This window comes from Anolis carolinensis, chromosome 2 (genome assembly GCF_035594765.1).
Source record: "Anolis carolinensis isolate JA03-04 chromosome 2, rAnoCar3.1.pri, whole genome shotgun sequence".
Taxonomy (NCBI): Eukaryota; Metazoa; Chordata; class Lepidosauria; order Squamata; family Dactyloidae; genus Anolis; species Anolis carolinensis.
The window spans coordinates 153,296,960-153,316,046 of record NC_085842.1 but is presented as its reverse complement, the minus strand read 5'-3'; the positions used below and the strand labels follow the sequence as shown (position 1 = coordinate 153,316,046).

Here is a 19,087-nt window from a genome sequence, read left to right as displayed (position 1 = left end):
CTTTTCCTCCCTTGGGCTCCCTCCCTGCCTGCCTTTGCTCCCTTGACTTTGGTTGTTTGTTTTCCCCGCTTCTCCTTGCTGCCCCACTTTCGCTTCCTCACATCTGTGTGTGTGTGTCTTTTGGCGTCACCGGGTGACATCAGGCATCAAAGCTTGAAACTGAACGATCGGAAAAAGACAGAGAGGAACCGAGGCGATGCTGTGACAAAGGAGCTTTTTTTAGAGATCGCTCCGTTTCAGAGAAAGTTCGAGGAGGGGGGGATTGAAAGAGAAAGAAATAGAGAAGTCTTTGCATGTGTTTAAGTCGCTGTGTTGGACTTTATAGGGACATGCCCTCCGCGCGGCAGCATCAGACCGTCTGCACCAGACTTCGATCCTTGTCGCGCTTCCGAAGCGCGCCCACATTTCCCCCTTCCAACCCCTTCGCGGCATTTCCCTGAATGAATGCCATCGGAGGGGGAAAGAACTGCATATAGGGACGCCGTCGGAGTAACGCCTTCCCCGTTACTCCAGAACGAATTCTGCGCCTCTTTGGGGAAAGGCGCGTGGAAACCCCCGGGGTTGTTCTCCTTGTGGCTCCATCGCCCAAAGTGTGAGGGAAACGGGTTTGAGAAACGAGGGAAAAAGGAAAAGACGGGGAGGAGGAATAGCAACGTCGTTCTCCACTCTGAGAGGAATGGGCTTTTCCCTCCCCCGCCTCCCATTGATATTGAATGAATTAATTCTCCTCATAAAATAAACTACATCGTCGTAGTGTACATATAGTAGTACACAAATGGCTTTTCTTCTTTGAATATTAGGAGGAGAATGATGAGGAGAAAGGACACGTTTCCCTTTGGGGGAAATTGTTTCCTTCGACACCAAAATGGTCCTTTTCCAAACACTTTTCCCTCGTTTTGGTTTCCTATATTAAGATGTGCTTTGAAAACCCAAAATGGAGTTATTATCTCTCCGAACTACTCAGGTTGTTTTTTTTTTTAAATCATGTGTGAGTTTCATCTTTTTTTTCTGTCAGAGAATAATACATTTTTCTTGTAGAAGAGAGACTATTCTGCTTGACGTTTAAGGTCTCAAAACGGCGCCTCAGAGCCCTTCTACAAAGCTATATAATAACCCAGAATATATCAAGGCAGAAAATCCCACGAGATCTGCTTTGAACTGGGTTATCTGAGTCCACACTGCCATATATCCCAGTTCAAAGCAGATAAAGTGGGATTTTATTCAGATGTGTGGAAGGGGCCTCAGAAAGGAAACATGATGTTTTGTGTGTATAAAGGAGAAAGTTAGTCTTTCCCATCCCCCTTCAAATTTTTTTGAAGAGGAGGAAGAAAACGGCTGGTACATATTGTACAAAACAAACCACCCGTTTCCTTCCCTTGACGTTTAGTGCGGCAAAGGATAAGATGAGAATATTATCTCCCACACAACGTTCCTTCTCTCTTTCCCCTCCTTAAAGGTTTATTTCAGAGGGAATTTTCTATCCTTTTTTCCTCTCCCAAAAGGATTCCTTCTCGTTTATCTCTTTCACTGATGCGAAGGGATCCCTCCAGAATTGATAGGCAAAGGCTTTTTTTTTTAAAAAAAAAAAAAAAAGAAGAAGGAAAATGGGATTTGACCGTCTCTGAGTCCTGGCCTCATTTTTTTTTCCTTTTCTGTAGTGAAGGAAAGGAGAGAGATCCTATCCCACCAAAGGAAAGGAAAGTAAACCCACGCGCTCTTTTTAGAGAGGGGCGTGAAGCGCCATTTCTCTCAGGAAATGAGAATGGCTTGGAAGCGCCAAAGGAGGGTGAAACCATTCTTTGGTTCCACACACTCGAGAAACAACATTCACGCGAGGCCAGAGGCAAGAGACTGCCGCCTATTTGAACCAAAACTGAAAGACATTTTAAACTGTTTGGGAATATGTGTTGTCCAATGCTTTAATTGCCGAATCACTGGAGCCCCTTCCACACAGCTGAATAAAATCCCACATTCTCTGCTTTGAACTGGAATATATGGCAGTGTGGGAAGGGTCCTATGTTGCTGTGAGTTTCCGGATTATGGCCATGTTCCAGAAGCATTCTCTCCTGACGTTTCGCCCACATCTATGGCGGGGCATCCTCAGAGGTTGAGAGGTCTGAGGCAAAAGAGGTTTATATATCTGTGGATGGTCCAGGGTGGGAGAAAGAACTCTTGTCTGTTTGAAGCAAGGGTGAATGTTGCAATTCATCACCTTGATTAGCACTGAATAGCCTTTCAGTTTCAAAGCCTGGCTGCTTCCTGCCTGGGGGAATTCTTTGTTGGGAGGTGTTAGCTGGCCCTGATTGATTCATGTTGGAATTTCCGTTTTCCAAATGTCAGTCTTTATTTAGTGTCCTGATTTTAGAGTTTTTAAATACAGTAGAGTCTCATTTATCCAACATTCGCTTATCCAATGTTCTGGATTATCCAACGCATTTTTGTAGTCAATGTTATCAATACATCGTGATATTTTGGTGCTAAATTCGTAAATACAGTAATTAATACGTAGCATTACTGCCTATTGAACTACTTTTTCTGTCACATTTGTTGTATAACATGATGTTTTGGTGCTTAATTTGTAAAATCATAACCTAATTTGATGTTTAATAGGCTTCTCCTTAATCTCTCCTTATTATCCAACATATTTGCTTATCCAACGTTCTGCCGGCCTGTTTATGTTGGATAAGTGAGACTCTACTGTACTGGTAGCCAGATTTTATTCATTTTCATGGTTTCCTCCTTTCTGTTTCTTGTGGATTTCAATGGCTTCTCTGTGTAGTCTAACATGGTGGTTGTTAAGAATGGGTCCAGCATTTCTATGTTGTGAAATAATATACTGTATTCAGGTTGGTTCATCAAGTGCTCTGCTATGGCTGACCTCTCTGGTTGAGTTAGTCAGACTACACAGAAAAGCCATTGAAATCCACAAGAAGCATGTGGACAATTTCAACAGAAAGGAGGAAACCATGAAAATGAACAAAATCTGGCTGTCGGCATTTTAAAAAACTCTAAAATCAGGACAGTAAATAAAGAATAAGACTCTGAAAACAGAGGAATTCCAGACATGAAACAACCAGGGCCAGCTAACACCCCCATAAAGGATTCCCTCAGGCAGGAAGCAGCCAGGCTTTGAAGCTGAAACACCATTCAGTACTAATCAAGGTGGTCAATTACAACATTCACACTTGCCTCAAGCAGACAAGAGTTCTTTCTCCCACCTTGACTTTCCACAGATATATAAACCCCACTGGCCTAGTTTCCAACAGACCTCACAACCTTTGAGGATGCCTGCCATAGATGGGGCAAAACGTCAGGAAATAATGCTTTTGGAACATAGCCATTCAGCTCTGGAAAATTTACAGCAACCCAGAGCTGATATTCCATATTATTATTATTATTTGAAATACAACAAGATGAGTCCACAGCAGACACTCTGCTGGCTGTTGTATTGGATCACACGTAGGACACTTCTCAAGTGTCTAGGACTGTGTGATGTATCGGCGAATTATTAATATTAGGTTGCTTTCCAAATGTTTGCCTAAACTATCTCAAGAACGAGAAATATTCATTGTTCTTTTTTTAAAGCATCTTTTGACTCATTATTTTTTATTTTGTAAAGAAACATAATATATCGAAAGTGGTGGAACAATATATTTTTAAACATCTTTTGAGGAAGGGATCAGGCTTTCCTACCCAGCTATACAAGGCCAGGGCGCACCATCTTCAACAGCTGCTTCCAACCACCTCTGAAGTCCTCGGCTAAGGAACGCAACCCTATGACAGCGGTTCTCAGCCTGTGGGTCCCCAGATGTTTTGGCCTTCAACTCTCAGAAATCCTAACATGTAGTAAAGTGGCTGGGATTTCTGAGAATTGTAGGCCAAAACAACTGGGGACTCACAGGTTGAGAAGTACTGCCCGCTGAAATGCACGGGCGACTTGAAAGCGCATGCGCGCACAAGGCTTTTTCCAAGGTCAGGTCCGTCGAGGGAGGCTGAGAAAAGCAGCCGAGGGCTCTCTGAGGGAAAGGCGGGAAGCTAGACTCGCACATGCGCACGGCTTTCTCTCTCCCTTCACTTCAAAGGCTGCCGCGCGCGCGCACTCACAGACATGAACCAAAATTATTAAATAGCATTGCAATAGTGTTTGGGTACATTTTACACCAGGTTGGGCAAACTTGGGCCCTCCAGGTGTTTTGGCTTCAACTCCCACCATTCCTAGCAGACTCAAGCCCCTTCCTTTTTCGCTTCAGCCGCTTAAGCGGAAAAGGAAGGAGCCCGAGGCTGTTAGAAATGGTGGGAGTTGAAGCCAAATCACCTGGAGGGCCCAAGTTTGCCCATGCTTGATCTACACTGTAGAATGGTGAACTTAATTCGACGCCATTGCTCAAAGATATGTAATCAAGGGAGTTGTAGTTTGACACAGTCTTTAGCCTTCTCTGCCAATACTGTCCGTGCCCCACCAAGCTACAAATCCCAGGCTTCCATAGCATTGAGTCAGGATAAAGTGGTGTCAATCAGCATTCATGCTGCGGTGTAGAAGATGGCCCCTTTGAGGTCTTTATCCACAAAGTTACGCCGGTGAAGAGTGAAGCTTCATAACTTCACTCTCGGTTGGCGTAACTTTGTGGCTGGTGGAAAGGGAGAAAGGGGTCCCCACCGGGAATGGCTAAATCTGTGCTAAATCTCCGCGCGTGCCATCGCACATGCGCGGATGCAGGCAGGCTCCTTCGCCCCCAGGCCTGGACGGCGCGCGGCGCTCCGGCCGCTTCTGGGGCCAGTTTCTGAGCCTATGCTGCCCCCTCTGGACGGAAGCGGGAATTGCAGGAAAGGTGACCTAGCGAGAGAGAGAGAGAGAGAGAGAGAGGTAATTGTAAAAAAATCCCAAAGCGAGAAAGGGGGAGTCTGCGAGGAGCGAGTGGAAAAAACGCACGGAAAGCAAAGCAAAGCCGAGCCGTGGCGTGGCGTCTGTCTTCCTAGGCAAGGCGACATGACAGTTAATGATTTAAAGAGGTTTGCAGGGCGGGAAGCGGGCTCCGTCCTTGCCAAAGTGATGCGGTGCGTGGGCCGGGCGAGGCAACCCACGCGTCACGTCTCCAGGCGAAAGGAAAGTGGGATCATCACAAGAGTGAATCTATCCCGAGCGATGGCCGTTTCTCTCTCGCCCCTGCCACCGCCACCCTTTGGCCACAGCTAAGCAAAGCCCCATGTAAGATGTGGTGGGCGCGCCTTCTTTGGAGGCTTTTAAATAAAGGCTGGATGGCCATCTGTCGGGTGTCCTTTGAATGCGATGTTCCTGCTTCTTGACAGGGAGTTGGAATGGACGGCCCACGAGGTCTCTTCCAACTATAGGAATCTATGATTCTATGCCATAGGTCAGTAGACTCATATAATGCAGTTTGACTGCACTGAACTTCATTATATGAGACTATATTGACCATATCATGCAGCTTGAAGCTGCATGATATGGAAATGAAGATGGCCTTGGTTACTTCTGCCACCAATGTCCACAAACCTGTCTTTTTATCTAAACCATTATATTGGGTTGCTGTGAGTTTTCCGGGCTGTATGGCCATGTTCCAGAAGCATTCTCTCCTGATGTTTCACCCACAGCTATGGCAGGCATCCTCAGAGGTTGTGAAGTATATTGGAAAACTAGGCAAGAGAGGTTTATATATCTGGAAAGTCCAGGATGGGAGAAAGAACTCCTGTCTCTTGGTAGCAAGTATGAATGCTGCAATTAATCGCCTTGATTAGCATTGAAAAGCCTTGCAGCTTCAAGGCCTGGCTGCTTCCTGCCTGGGGGAATCATTTGTTGGGAGGTGTTAGCTGGCCCTGATTGTTTCATGTCTGGAATTCCCGTTTTCACAGTGTTGTTCTTTATTTACTGTCCTGATTTTAGAGTTTTTAAAATACTGGTAGCCAGATTTTGTTCATTTTCATGATTTCCTCCTGTCTGTTGAAATTGTCCACATGCTTCTTGTGGATTTCAGTGGCATGTCTGTGTAGTTTGACATAGTGGTCCAGCATTTGTGTGTTCTCAAATAATATGCTTTGTCTATGTTGGTTCATCAAGTGCTCACTGGCATTCCTTCTCTTCCTCAGGTTAAAAAATAATACAACCCAGGAGATGAAATAGAGGTTGAAAAGTCCCAACATCTGTAGAATTAGAATTTAAATCAATACATGCCAAGCCTGGCCTCCTAGCCATATACATTTCTGAGAGTGACCCCCCAAAATACTAATATTAATACTACTAATGAAACAGCAGCAGAAGAAAATTCATTCCCCTTGACTGAAGGGAGAGATTAGGCAGGACAAGATTTCAGTTCACGCTTCATACTTCAAGCCTATTTGAGGAACATTGGCCTCGGAACAGTTTCCCATTAAACCAAATTTTCAGGTTTTGATTTTGCACATTCAGTGCATGTGTTTTATCAAATTGCAAAGCCAACCTTTTTATATAGACCCCCCTCCCAAAAGAGAGAGAGAGAGAGAGAGTCTAAATACTATGGTGAATTTATTGGGAAATTAATTCTTTTGGATTCAATGGCGCGTACACCCAAACTTGAAGTCAGGATGGAAATCTAACCCAAAAATACCTGACATACATTGTTGACATACTAAGTCAAAACATCACATGTTTCAATGCATGTTACTGTAACAAGACATATACTGAGGGGAAGGGTATGGCAGTCACTGAAAAAAAATAGCAATCCATCTTGACCTTTGTCCCTTACCTTCAAAAGATGAGCATCATAGGCTGGATCTATACTGCAAACTATAAACTGAACTATATGTCAGTATAGATCCAACTTTAGTTGTGAAAGGAGGCGGTTTGGAGATATATAAGGCATTCTGGATCCTAAATCTGTCTTGATCGGGTCTCTTATGTTCACAACATGGGCATTTTAGTTTGCCTTGAAAGGAGGTGGCTTGAAGATATACAACACTATATAACAAAATTTGAAAGATGTTATGTTCCTTGTTTGAAATTTCTTGTTTAATTGTGTGGTACTTGCTTTGAAATTAGCTGGATCAGACTCAATGAGATATTCATTGAAAAACTATAGCAAAATGTGTTGCAGGATGTCCCTCAAAAACAAAGTTTTTGTAGTTGAATAAACTGTTTTCCATTTTTTTATGACAGAATCATATAGGAAATGACATTGGGTTTCTGTGAATTTTCTGGGCTGTATGGCCATGTTCCAGAAGCATTCTCTCCTGATGTTTCGCCCACATCTATAGCAGGCATCCTCAGAGGTTCTGAGTTGTTAGGAACTAGGCAAGTGGGGTTTAGATATCTGTGAAAATGACGTTTAGAACCCAGGAAAATACATCGTGTTACATAGTGCAATCTAAGACCCCTAAATGCTTCTTTCCATGTAAATAACACCCTTGTGTTGCCTCCTCTTTGGCATTCTTCAGGATGGCTAGAGAACTGGGATGAGCAAAAGCAAAACAAACCCTCCCTTAGAATAATAATAGACGATTCACTCAAATCAGGGACTGGCTTTGACAAGGATGGAGGGAGAGGCAGAAAAGAGCAGAAAAGTTCTATGTGTCCCCCTTTCCCCTTCCTGGGGGAAAAAGGGGCCGTGTAATATTAGCTTTCAAGAGATTTGGTGCTCTTTACTCTGAAAGAGTCAAAGAGCAATTTGCTCAGATCAACATAGGAAAGAAAGAGAAATGGACTCGGGAGGGACAAGAAGCGTTTGGAAGTCTAACGCGCGACAAACTTTCTCTTTCCCCCCTCCTTTCTCTCTTTCTCGCTCCCTCCTCTTTTTTTGAGCTCATTTATCCCCCTCCTTCCCAAACTTTTGAAGGGATCGGGGAGGGCGGGGGGAGTTAAAAATTAGAAAAAACTTTCCAGCCAATCCTGGCCTTGCCAGCCTTGGGGAAGCAGAGCCGCCATTGGCTGGGATTTTCTAAGGTGAAATAGCCGAGGAGAGTATTTATTAAAGAGAGGCGAGAGACGGAGGAGAGCCGAGCTTGGGACCGAGGGGTTGATGTGAAGAGAAGGGTTGTGAAGGGAAAGAAGAGGAGGAAGAAGAAAAAAGCCAGACTTTTCTTCTCCTTTCCACTCCAAACTTGGGAGAAGGAACTTTTGGAAAGGAGTGAAGAGCAAGTCTTCACGAGAGAAAGCCGCGGGAATAATAATTTTCCAAAACACCCTTCTCCTTTCTTTCCTCCAAGGGACAAAAAGAGAGCCTCAAGTTGAGGGAGACTTTTGGAAGAGGGGAGAAAACGATCACCCCAAACTTGGAGGGACTTTGGGGAAAGGGCCAAGTGAGAACAAGAGAGAGAGCGAGGAGAGAGCTGCGGGTTTCGATGCGCATCTCTTGAGCTCCAGGGTTGGCCGAGTCTTCCCCGCTCGACTCTCTCTTTCCCGGCGCCTCCTTCCATGCCGCGCTGTGACGGCTCCTGCTCCTAACGGCGTCTTCTTCCCTCGCCCGTTCATTATTCTCCCTTTTTGTTTTGTTTCCTCGCTTCCCCGCCGCCCCTCCGGCTCGACCCCCTCTCCTCCTCCTCCTCTGCCTGCCTCCCTCCCTCTCTCTCCTCGCATGAATCTCCTGGACCCTTTCCTCAAGATGTCCGACGAGCAGGAGAAGGCGCTCTCGGCGGGCGCGCCCAGCCCGGCCCTCTCCGACGAGGAAGCCTCTTCCTCGGGCTCGCCCTGCCCCTCGGGATCCGGCTCCGACGCCGAGGGCAGCGGCAGCAGCAGCCACGGGGGCCGCCCTCCCCGCCTCGGCGACGGAGGCGCCTTCGCCAAGAGCGGCGACGCGGAGATGAAGAAGGAGGCCGGCGGCGTTGGAGGCGGCGGAGGCGGCGGCGAGGAGGACAAGTTCCCCGTCTGCATCCGGGAGGCCGTCTCGCAGGTGCTGAAGGGCTACGACTGGACCCTGGTGCCCATGCCCGTCCGCGTCAACGGCGCCAGCAAGAACAAGCCCCACGTCAAGCGGCCCATGAACGCCTTCATGGTCTGGGCCCAGGCCGCCCGGAGGAAGCTGGCCGACCAGTACCCGCACCTCCACAACGCCGAGCTCAGCAAGACCCTGGGCAAGCTCTGGAGGTGAGGCGCCGGCGGCGGGATTGGGCCCTCCCTCCCTCCCTCCCTCCCTGTAGTTTTAGGGCAGGCATGGGCAAACTTAGGCCCTCCAGGTGTTTCGGACATCAACTCCCACCATTCCTAACAGCCACAGGTCCCTTCCTTTTCCGCTTAAGCGGCTGAGGGGGGAAAGGAAGGGCCCGAGGCTGTTAGGAATGGTGGGAGTTGAAGTCCGAAACACCTGGAGGGCCCAAGTTTGCCCATGCCTGTTTTAGAACGTCTTTAGCTTTTTCTCTGCTAAAGAAGGCTAGTGTCTCACCAGCCTTACAACTCCCAGGGTTCCATAGCATTGAGCCATGGCAGTTGGAGTGGGGTCAAACTGTATTCTGAAGACCTGTTTAAACGAGCCTTTGAGAAGGTCTAGCCCCAATGGTCTGCAATCAAGGGCACAGTACTGCACTTCTATCCCATGCCCGGTTCCTTACTCACGTTTTGAACTATCCCACTCCCTTGCCTTGTTTACAGTTTGGCCATGTCTTACAGTTGTTGTCACCATAGGTCACTGGGTGCTGTTCTGAATTTTAAATTGTTATTTTTATATACTATAGTTTTATTTTGTTGTATAGTACTATTGTACTATTCTATGCTTTGTCTTAGGCACTTTGTGCCATATATAAGCTGCCAGAGACCTTGGGGAGTTGGAGGCAGAGTATAAGAATAAAGTGATTGTTATTATTATTATTATTATTATTATTATTATTATTATTATTATTATTATTATTATTCACTCTGTGTTGTAGTTGCACCCAGCAGACCAGGGATGGAGATGGGAGTGGGAGAGAGACCCAGGATTGTCTTGGGGGGGGGGGGGGGAGCCCTCTAGATGAGTGGTTCTCTACCTGCGGGTCCCCAGGTATTTTGGCCTTCAACTCCCAGAAATACCAAAAACTGGTAAACTGGCTGAGATTTCTGGGAGTTGTAGGACAAAATACCTAGGGACCCACAGGTTGAGAACCACTGCTCTAGAGTCATCCCATGCTGCAGAACTGACATGCTTTCAAGCTGATTTCAAGTAGCATGGCTCATGGAGCGCAGCAAGCTGCCCAGCAAACTCTGGAGGTGAGCCTTTTAGGGGAGGAAGGAGAGCATGGAGTGGGAAGTGCACTCACTTTTGAATTCACATGCTTTGACAGCACTTTAACTGCCTCAGCAAACTGGAGGGGGGTGGAATGGGAAGGTGAGGAGCACTCTAGGGCTGCCCATTCTCACTCACTCTATAGCAGAGCTTTCCAAACATGTTTTTAGACATTTCACGACCCAGTAATGCAGGTTTACTAGCAAATTGGAGGATAAACTCATCTCTCCTAAGAGAAAAAGATGCATACATTCATTGTAATAGTAAAATGTATGGAGACACAGCATATCTCATGGAAACCTTTCATTTATATCTTTTAAACATATACAATTGGATGCCTCTTTTACATCGACTCAGAGGTTTCCCGTACATTCGTGCAGCACACTTACACCCTGCATCCAACACACTAACATGCTGTGACACAGAGTTTGGAAAACTCTGATCTAGAATTAGTGGTTGCTATGGCACATCGAGCTCAGCAAACCCTGTGGGTGAGATTGGAAGAGGAATGAGAGGAAGTGGGAGAGGGAATGTGCCCACACTGAAGAGCCCTCCAAGGTTGTGCACCCACACTGTAGAATTAACACACTTTGACAGTACTTGTCTTCGCTATGGCCATTATTATGACCTTATCTTTCAATGTTTGTGACCATTGGCTCTGCTAGTGAGGAGTACTAGGAATTGCATTCCCAACAACTTAAGGAGGGCTGAGCATTGAAGTAACAGTTTGACACCACTTGAACTGGCATGTATGGAAACATGAGGTCTTTAGCCTTATCTGCTAGAGAAGGCAGGTGTCTCACCAAATTATAACTCCCAGGATTCCATAGCATTGAGCCATGGCAGTTAAAGTAGTGTCAAACTGTATTCATTCTACAATGTAGATGCACCCAGGGATGGATATTGAAGTGAAAGAGGGTCCCAAGATTGCCTCAGATGTCTTTCGCACTAGACCAAGCAGAATCAGAAGGCAATGACTGCCTAGTTAGTGGTGGTTCCCAACCTTAGGTCCTTTGGGTGTTTGGGACTTCAGCTTCCAGACGCCCCAAGCAGTTTGGCCAACTGTCAGGAATTTTGGAAGCTGAAGTCCCACACACCTGTAGGGCCCAATGTTGTAAACCACTGCTAAGTAGAAAGGCACATACAGCCCTCAGATTCCCCATGAGCTTTGAAGTTTAGGGAGATACTCGAGTTCCCTGTTATTTAGTATTTGGGACTCCTCTCCCTAAACTGCATGGGGTTCCCAAGGATGTTATTGTGGCAGTCAGAATGGGATCATGGTGCAATGATGCTACAGTGTGGACTCTGCTCCTTAGCTTCTGTGCAGTCCTTTGACATGGATGGATGGCCACTGCCCCCGCTCCCCCAGAAACATTTCGACGACTCAGTGTGAATGGAAGCACAGTAGGCACTGCACATCCCTGTGTTATTGGGCAGGAGAGACCACATTAGCAAGGAGGCGAGAGGTGAGGAAAGGAGTCTGCACTCATCCACCCAGAAGTAAGTTCAGATTATAGCTGCTTCTCATGATAGCAGAGGCTCCAGATTGATAACACTCATATTGCGCTCTGGCTGAGAAAGATCACTCCTCCCCACCCCCCATAAAAATACACACATATACTGCAAATCCCAGGATTCCTCAAGATGAAACAATTACATTTAAAGTTGGAAAATAGCACTATGATTCTGTGGTGTAAAAGAGGCCTGTGAGACTTTGGAGGAAAGGATGAGAGAGAGCATTTAGTATGCAGTCCATGTACAGTATGTGTGTGTGTGTGTGTCTTTAAGTTGCCTGCCAATTTGTGGGGACCCCATGAATGGCACAGGGTTTATTTGGCAAGGAATACTCAAAAGTGGTTTTGACTGTTTCTCTAAAATATAGCTTACGACACCTGTTATTTGAAGTTTCCCATCCAAGTACTAACCCGGACTGATCCTGCTTAGCTTTTAAATTCAGATGGGATCAGGTGCCTTTAAAATATTTAATTATATAGCACTTGTACATAAATCTCCCAAAATATCCAGGAAGACTTTAGAGCAGTGGTTCTCAACCTAGGGTCCCCCAATATTTTTGGCCTACAACTCCCAGAAATCCCAGCCAGTTAACCAGCTGTTAGACTTTCTGGGAGTTGAAGGCCAAAAACATCTGGGGACCCTAGGTTGAGAACCACTGCTTTAGAGACAAAGTGATACTGGTAAAATCTATCTGAATCAGAAATTTGGATATCACTACAGGTTTGGAAAATATGTTTGTATTTTCTGCTATTTATATTAGATTGGGATAGAAGACACAAAGGACCTGATTTGGTTCTGCAGATAAGAAACCAAACCAGGAAAAAACGAGTGTAGTGAAATGATGAAGCAATATTTATGGAGGTGATATGCAAAACTTCATTTTGAGAAAAAAGAAAGAAGCAATATTGCAATCCCACTGGGAAACCAGAAGCCCTCACACAAATTGCACCTTTCTTGGGAACAAAATATAGTCAGGCACACAAAGGGTGTGATGATAGTTGGCATAAACCTGACATGGATGAATCAAAAGGAGGCAGGATAGAAAGGGTGACTTGCTACTGCATGGTGCCAGTGGAAATGGGGAGCGGTGGGCGGGATAAGAGAAAGTGAGTCACCTGGCTGCAGCTGATGCTTGTGACTTGCAAAACACAAAAGGGTGGGGAGAAAGAAAGCTAAGCCCCGCTTGTAAGTGAAGCAGAGTATTTTGTTGCATTTAGGCATAATGTGCAGGAACATGAACCATCCAAGGTGTCTGTTACCTCATCTGTTATTGAATTTACATTCATGGGTCTTGACTAGGATGGGGTGGGGGCATCTCTGACTGAATTCTGCTTAAGGGAGAAAGTGGAGGAAAACCCCTGCCTTGACTTCTTGCTTTATTTTGTTTGGGTTTCCATCTTACTTTGTTTGCCATGTCATAATTTGTTGGCCACCAAAACTGCCAACTAGATTCCTCTGGGAGAGACTGGAAGACTGAAAGGGATCTTAAATGGGTTATGATGAATCAGTGGGGATCAGAGGTCCCTTTCCTGACAATGCCCTGATCTTCCCTGGGAAATTTCCTTACTGCCTCTAAAAGGACAAGTGATGCTAGGATAGCAGTGTGTTTAAAGGCAGCATAGCCCTGCCAGGTTCAATCTGGCTCTTTGGCATTTTGACAGCATGTCGTACTTTCACATCAGTATGTGAATCTTGAGCTGCATAGGACTATGAGCTCATTTTGCACATATTGTGAATCTCTTACAACTGCCTGGTTTAGTGTTCCTTACCGATTTGTCCCTTCAATACAAATATGGCTTAAGTTGTATGCACTAGAGATCCTAGTCTTAGTTGTAAAAAAATCAACTAAATAACCATGGGGCCTTTCTTGTCTTTCTGTGTCTTGCTCAGGTTATTAAACGAGAGTGAGAAACGTCCTTTTGTCGAAGAGGCTGAGCGGCTGAGGGTGCAGCATAAAAAGGACCATCCAGACTACAAATACCAGCCCCGAAGGAGAAAGTCGGTCAAGAACGGGCAGGCTGAGCAGGAGGAAGGCTCTGAGCAAACCCACATCTCTCCTAACGCTATCTTCAAGGCCTTGCAGGCAGATTCGCCCCAGTCTTCTTCCAGCATGAGTGAAGTGCATTCCCCCGGAGAACATTCTGGTAAGTGCATCATCTTCCAAAGTCACTGTTTGCAAAAGAAAATGAGAATTCTTGCAGGCAGACACACAAAAAGAGCTGAATAGTACAGCACGATTAGCAGTTAACCAGATGATCTATCAATAACATGCATCTTTGGACATCATAGAGAGTACAGAAAACTATAGGTGCAAGGCACATATGTATGGAACATGTTTTCAAAAATTCACCATAACTGAGAATGTATCTTTTGTGGGAAAATGATGTGAAGAGACATCAGCACAAAATATAATTTACAAAGAGTATAATAAAAAATATTTGCCTTTCTCTAAGATGGTAACATTAAAATCTGTTTCACTGCTTGACAAACCATTTCTGTGAGCAGTTTTGCTTCTCCTTTTTATTTTACCACACTATGTAACACAAGTTTTGTCCCTGGGTTATAAACACCATTTCCTAATTGGTTCTATCATAAAAATGATTAAACTGTAAAAACTTTTAAAAGACATTCTGCAGCACATTTTGCTATAGTTTTTCAATGAATAACTGATCGGGTCTCAACCAATTTAACATAGCTTGTGGCAACCACAAAAACGAAGTTTCTGGAGTATAGCAACTACTTTCAAAGAAAATACTGCACAATTAAAACAGGAAATAACACTTTCAAACCAGGAACAGAACATGTTTCAAATTTTGTTAAATAGTGTTATCATTTCCTGTAGCTTAAAAATAGTTCTTCTCTGATTAAAAAATAAAATAAAATCTTGGTTTATTGCCAAGCAACTAACTGCCTACTTTCAATTGTGATCTTTTTAATCCCTTCCCAGCCTCTCATTTATTCACTTCCAGCCTAAATTAACCATTAACCTTGCTATCACTGTTAATACAACACCTCTGGCTGATTAAAAATGGCCACTGTTAGATTTGCATTGCTTTATGTCATTCTCTTTGTACTTGTATCAGTAGGAAGAGATAGGGCCAGGTGTGGTTTGCCTGCAGTTTGATTCCAGAGGTGGAAAAGGTAGCAGACGTCTACTATAAACATGTACTTTTCCTTTGTATCACCAATAGGGCAGTCTCAAGGGCCTCCTACTCCTCCCACCACCCCTAAAACTGACGTCCAGACTGGGAAGCAGGACCTCAAGCGGGAAGGCCGCCCACTGCAAGAAGGGGGCAGGCAGCCACCTCACATCGACTTCCGTGATGTGGACATTGGCGAACTCAGCAGTGACGTCATCTCCAACATTGAGACCTTTGATGTCAACGAGTTTGACCAGTACCTCCCACCCAATGGCCATCCAGGTGTCCCAGCCACCCATGGTCAGCCTGGACAAGTCACCTACACTGGCAGTTATGGGATCAGCAGCACGACCGCAACTCCCACTGGTCCTGGGCATGTCTGGATGTCCAAGCAGCCACCCACACAGCAGCCGCCCCCATCCTCACAGCCGCCACCGTCCCAAGCTCAGCAACCTCCACAGCCACAGGCCCATACGCTGACCACTCTGAGCAGCGAGCCAGGGCAGCCTCCACAGCAGAGGACACACATCAAGACCGAACAGCTCAGCCCCAGCCATTACAGTGAGCAGCAGCAGCATTCCCCCCAACAGATGAGCTACAGCTCCTTCAACCTCCAGCACTATGGCTCCTCCTACCCCACCATCACGCGCTCACAGTATGACTACACAGACCATCAGAGCTCCAATTCCTACTACAGCCATGCCGCCAGTCAGGGCTCCGGCCTCTACTCCACCTTCACGTACATGAACCCCACCCAGCGGCCCATGTACACACCCATTGCAGACACTACTGGGGTGCCATCCATCCCCCAAACCCACAGCCCCCAGCACTGGGAACAGCCAGTCTATACCCAGCTCACCAGGCCCTGAGGGTTTGAACCATGGTGAAAACTTCCTCAGACTTAGAACAGTTTTAGAAAGGAAAGGAAAAAGAAAAGAAATGCTAACAGCAAATGAACATGTGAACGGGAAGGTGGAGGAAAGAGAAAAAAAATCTAGAATGCCTCGTGCACTACCGCATCCTTTCGAAATTTGCCAGACTGTTTTGCTCAAAAAATGAAGATTCATTTGATGACTTAAAACTTAATTTGAAGGCAATTTCTACTTTCTTCTTCTTCAAGCAAAGTTTGCCTAGATCTGGACTTGGTGTTTGTTTTTTTTTAACGATAACTAAAAATATAAAAAAAGATAAAAACGAGACAAGAGTCAAAACATTCCTCTGTGAGGAATCTTCTCTATTTTAAATATTTTAGTATGTACTGTGTATGATTCGTTACCAATTTGAGGGGATTTACAAGTAATTTTACTTCATGTTTTTAGACATACTTTTTAAAAAAAAACAATGTTCCTTCATTTGCTTTTGATAGTTAAACAGTACTTAACAAAACAATATGCCTTAGCCCTTCTTCTTGCTGTCAAAGGTATTTTTTATATAGTCTTTTGCTTGTAGAGAGCAAAAAATGCACGCATGAAGTCCACAAAACAAGGGGGGAATATTTCCTCACTAACCGGTGGTCACTTGCTCAGTGTGATGATGTGGATATGGAAAGAGACATTATTTTTCTAGCTTGGAAGTAAAATATATTTTGGGAGATTTTTTTAAAAGAAATAACACCTTGAGCCTTAATGTAACATTCATAAAAAGCCTTAAAGAACAACCCTGTGATAGCTTCCAAGAGACTTGCACAATGATTTTCCTCATTGCCAAGAGGGAAAATATGAGTCTCTAAAGGAGAAGAGTCAGTTTGAAGGTCTGAAGCTTTTTAAAAAATAGTTTTATATTCTTGGCAGCCACCAGCACCCAATTATAAAGCCACATGCCAGTATTCCCTCACACACATGCACAGAAACAGAGCCTTCCTTGGCTTCTGACATGAGCTCCTCTGTGTGAGGGAAAGTTTCCTAGTCTAAAATCCACCTTTCCTACAAATCCCATTGTAAACTAGATTTTCTATTCCTGGGTCTATTGTAAGTGTGATGGTGAGAATGCAGGGGGAGATACTGCCTTTAGGAAACTTCATTGGTGACCCTTTTTTGGGGGGGAAATGAAATATATATATTTATTTTGTGAAAAAAGAGGTTTTTAATCAGGAGTGTTTCTTCCATTTCCTCTCTCCCACATCACAAGGTCATGTAATGTAAGCAGAAATTGAAGAGTCTTACACAGAAGGTATATGGTGCCTAATCTTTAAATTATGGTCTAAATCAATAACCTGTTTTTTATTTATCTCTCTTGTTCTTTTAATTTTTTTATATTTTATTATTATTATTGTTATTATTATTATTCCTCCAAAATGTGTCTTAGGTTTGTACAAATACATCTGCTTCCTTTTGTTTTCCTTTCTTTCCTTTTCTTAATGTTTAAAGAATAAACTGGAAAGCTTCCCCTGTTCCCTTCAATTTCTCTCTGTATAAATACAAGATTGCAAAAGTAGTGTATCACTGAGTCATTTGCATTGTTTTCTGCCTTGGTGCTTCTCGACTCATGAACTGGACCTAAGTCTGTCTACACATGCAGCAGAAGGAGGAGGTAACAGGAAGGGAGAATTGTCTGCACCATTAAAGATGGGGACACCATTTTGAAATGATCTCTAGGTGTATGTGTGTGTGTTTTAAAAGAAAAAAATCCTTTGTACTTCTCCTTTTTAAAATATATATACAGAGGATGGACATTTTAAAAATTACTGTATCAACTGAAGTAATACAGCTCACTCTGGTACCTCAAGGTGTCTCCGCTCCATTCAAACATCTTTGTAATCCAGGTCTTCATGTGTCCAATTGAAGCAACACATGGGTACAATCATCACACTTTGCTGCTCTGGAAAGCTTCTTTTCTATGGGGTTTGCACATTTTCATAGGGCTTTTTTATTCTTGTTTCTTGAAAACCCCAAAGAAATGAAGTGAAGCTGCAACCCAGAATTTCTTGATGGATATCTCCTAATGTGCCCTGCTAGCCTTCCACTTCTTTCTGCTGTTTGATTTAAGAGGGAGGTTGGGGCAGAGAAACTAACATCAGCAAAGCTGTGGCTGAACAGTTATGGATTGCTATTTTTTTTAAAAAAAGATAGCCAACTTTTTTTTCTAAAAAAAGATATACTTGTTAACAGTTTTGTAGAGAATTCAGTAGATGAAAATCTTAAAGCACTCTTATAATATGGTATCTTTTCTATTTCTCTATTGAAAAATATCTTTAAAAAATATTTCTGTAACTTAAAAGACCTGTCCTTTTAAAAATCAGTTTTAGGTAAGGATTTTTGTGTGTGTGTGTCATTTTGTTTGCAAATCCCTTTGGTTATTTGTAAAACTTATCTTTTTGTATATTATTGTTTACAATAAATATACATTGTATTAAACTTTAAGTGAAATTGGGCTTATTGAATTACAGTATCTATTGCTGAAGCAAACGTATCACATATCATGTTCCCTCTTTTGGTAAGGATATAACAATTTGTACATCTATTCAGTCACCACTGTTTGTCCATGTTAGCCTATTGATCCAACAGATTTGCATTTCTCAGTACTCAGATTCCCCCTAGTTCACACAGTAGCCCAGTTGCCTATAACTGATGAATCTGTTTTCAATGATGGGCTCCCCTTTATGGAGAGATGGCCACCCATTTCATTTCTTTCTGGAAACTTTCAGAAGAACCTCCTGACAGGAAGAGCTATACAACAGTGGAATATGATGCATGGAAGTATAGTGGATCTCTTTAGGAGGTTTTTATACTGAGGCTGGATGGCCATCTGTCAGGAGTACTTTCTGTTTTCCTGCATGGCAAAATGAGATTGAAGTGGATGGCCCTATGATTCTTTCACACCTGCCATTTGTAGAGCTAATCTCCATTAAATGGCCACTTGATAGCAAATCAGCTGTATATTGTACAGATAATACAGGTGCAAGAAATTATTTTCTGAAAACCTGATTGATTTGAGAGTAAAGCCACATTAGAGAGGGTATTTTTGAAGCAATAGAGTCAATCACCCCATTCCTCTCTTGTGAAGTATCCTTACCTTTAAAAATCTGTCAGGTACTCTTACACATAACTTTTCACTTGGAGATAGCCTTTTCAAACAGACACATTTCCCTCTACTGTCGAATTTTAGAAGGAAGTTAGAAGTTTTAATAACTGTTTCATATCTGGAAGTAGAATGGAAACAATAAGCAAACATGATGGTAACAATAGAAAGTCAGATAGTAGCCATTACAGTGGTCTAGTAGAACACAGCTTCTTAAAACTGACTGTCCTGACT

The 19,087-nt window shown here is 44.0% G+C and overlaps 1 protein-coding gene across 1 annotated transcript; it reads left to right on the top strand.

The window, feature by feature from the left end:
* The first annotated feature begins 7,955 nt into the window (after positions 1-7,955).
* On the top strand, positions 7,956-18,189 carry sox9 (SRY-box transcription factor 9). The gene is made up of 3 exons (XM_003224669.4): positions 7,956-9,070; positions 13,587-13,840; positions 14,888-18,189. The coding sequence occupies exons 1-3, from the start codon at positions 8,562-8,564 to the stop codon at positions 15,703-15,705; spliced, it is 1,581 nt and encodes a 526-aa protein (XP_003224717.2). The 5' UTR covers positions 7,956-8,561; the 3' UTR covers positions 15,706-18,189.
* The last annotated feature ends 898 nt before the right edge of the window (positions 18,190-19,087 follow it).

Bases quoted from the DNA above. Each gene is read 5' to 3' on its own strand.
- sox9 (XM_003224669.4), top strand. From the start codon at position 8,562: ATGAATCTCCTGGACCCTTTCCTCAAGATGTCCGACGAGCAGGAGAAG. The intron at 9,071-13,586 runs GTGAGGCGCCGG...TGTCTTGCTCAG, and splicing joins ACCCTGGGCAAGCTCTGGAG to GTTATTAAACGAGAGTGAGA. The intron at 13,841-14,887 runs GTAAGTGCATCA...TATCACCAATAG, and splicing joins TTCCCCCGGAGAACATTCTG to GGCAGTCTCAAGGGCCTCCT.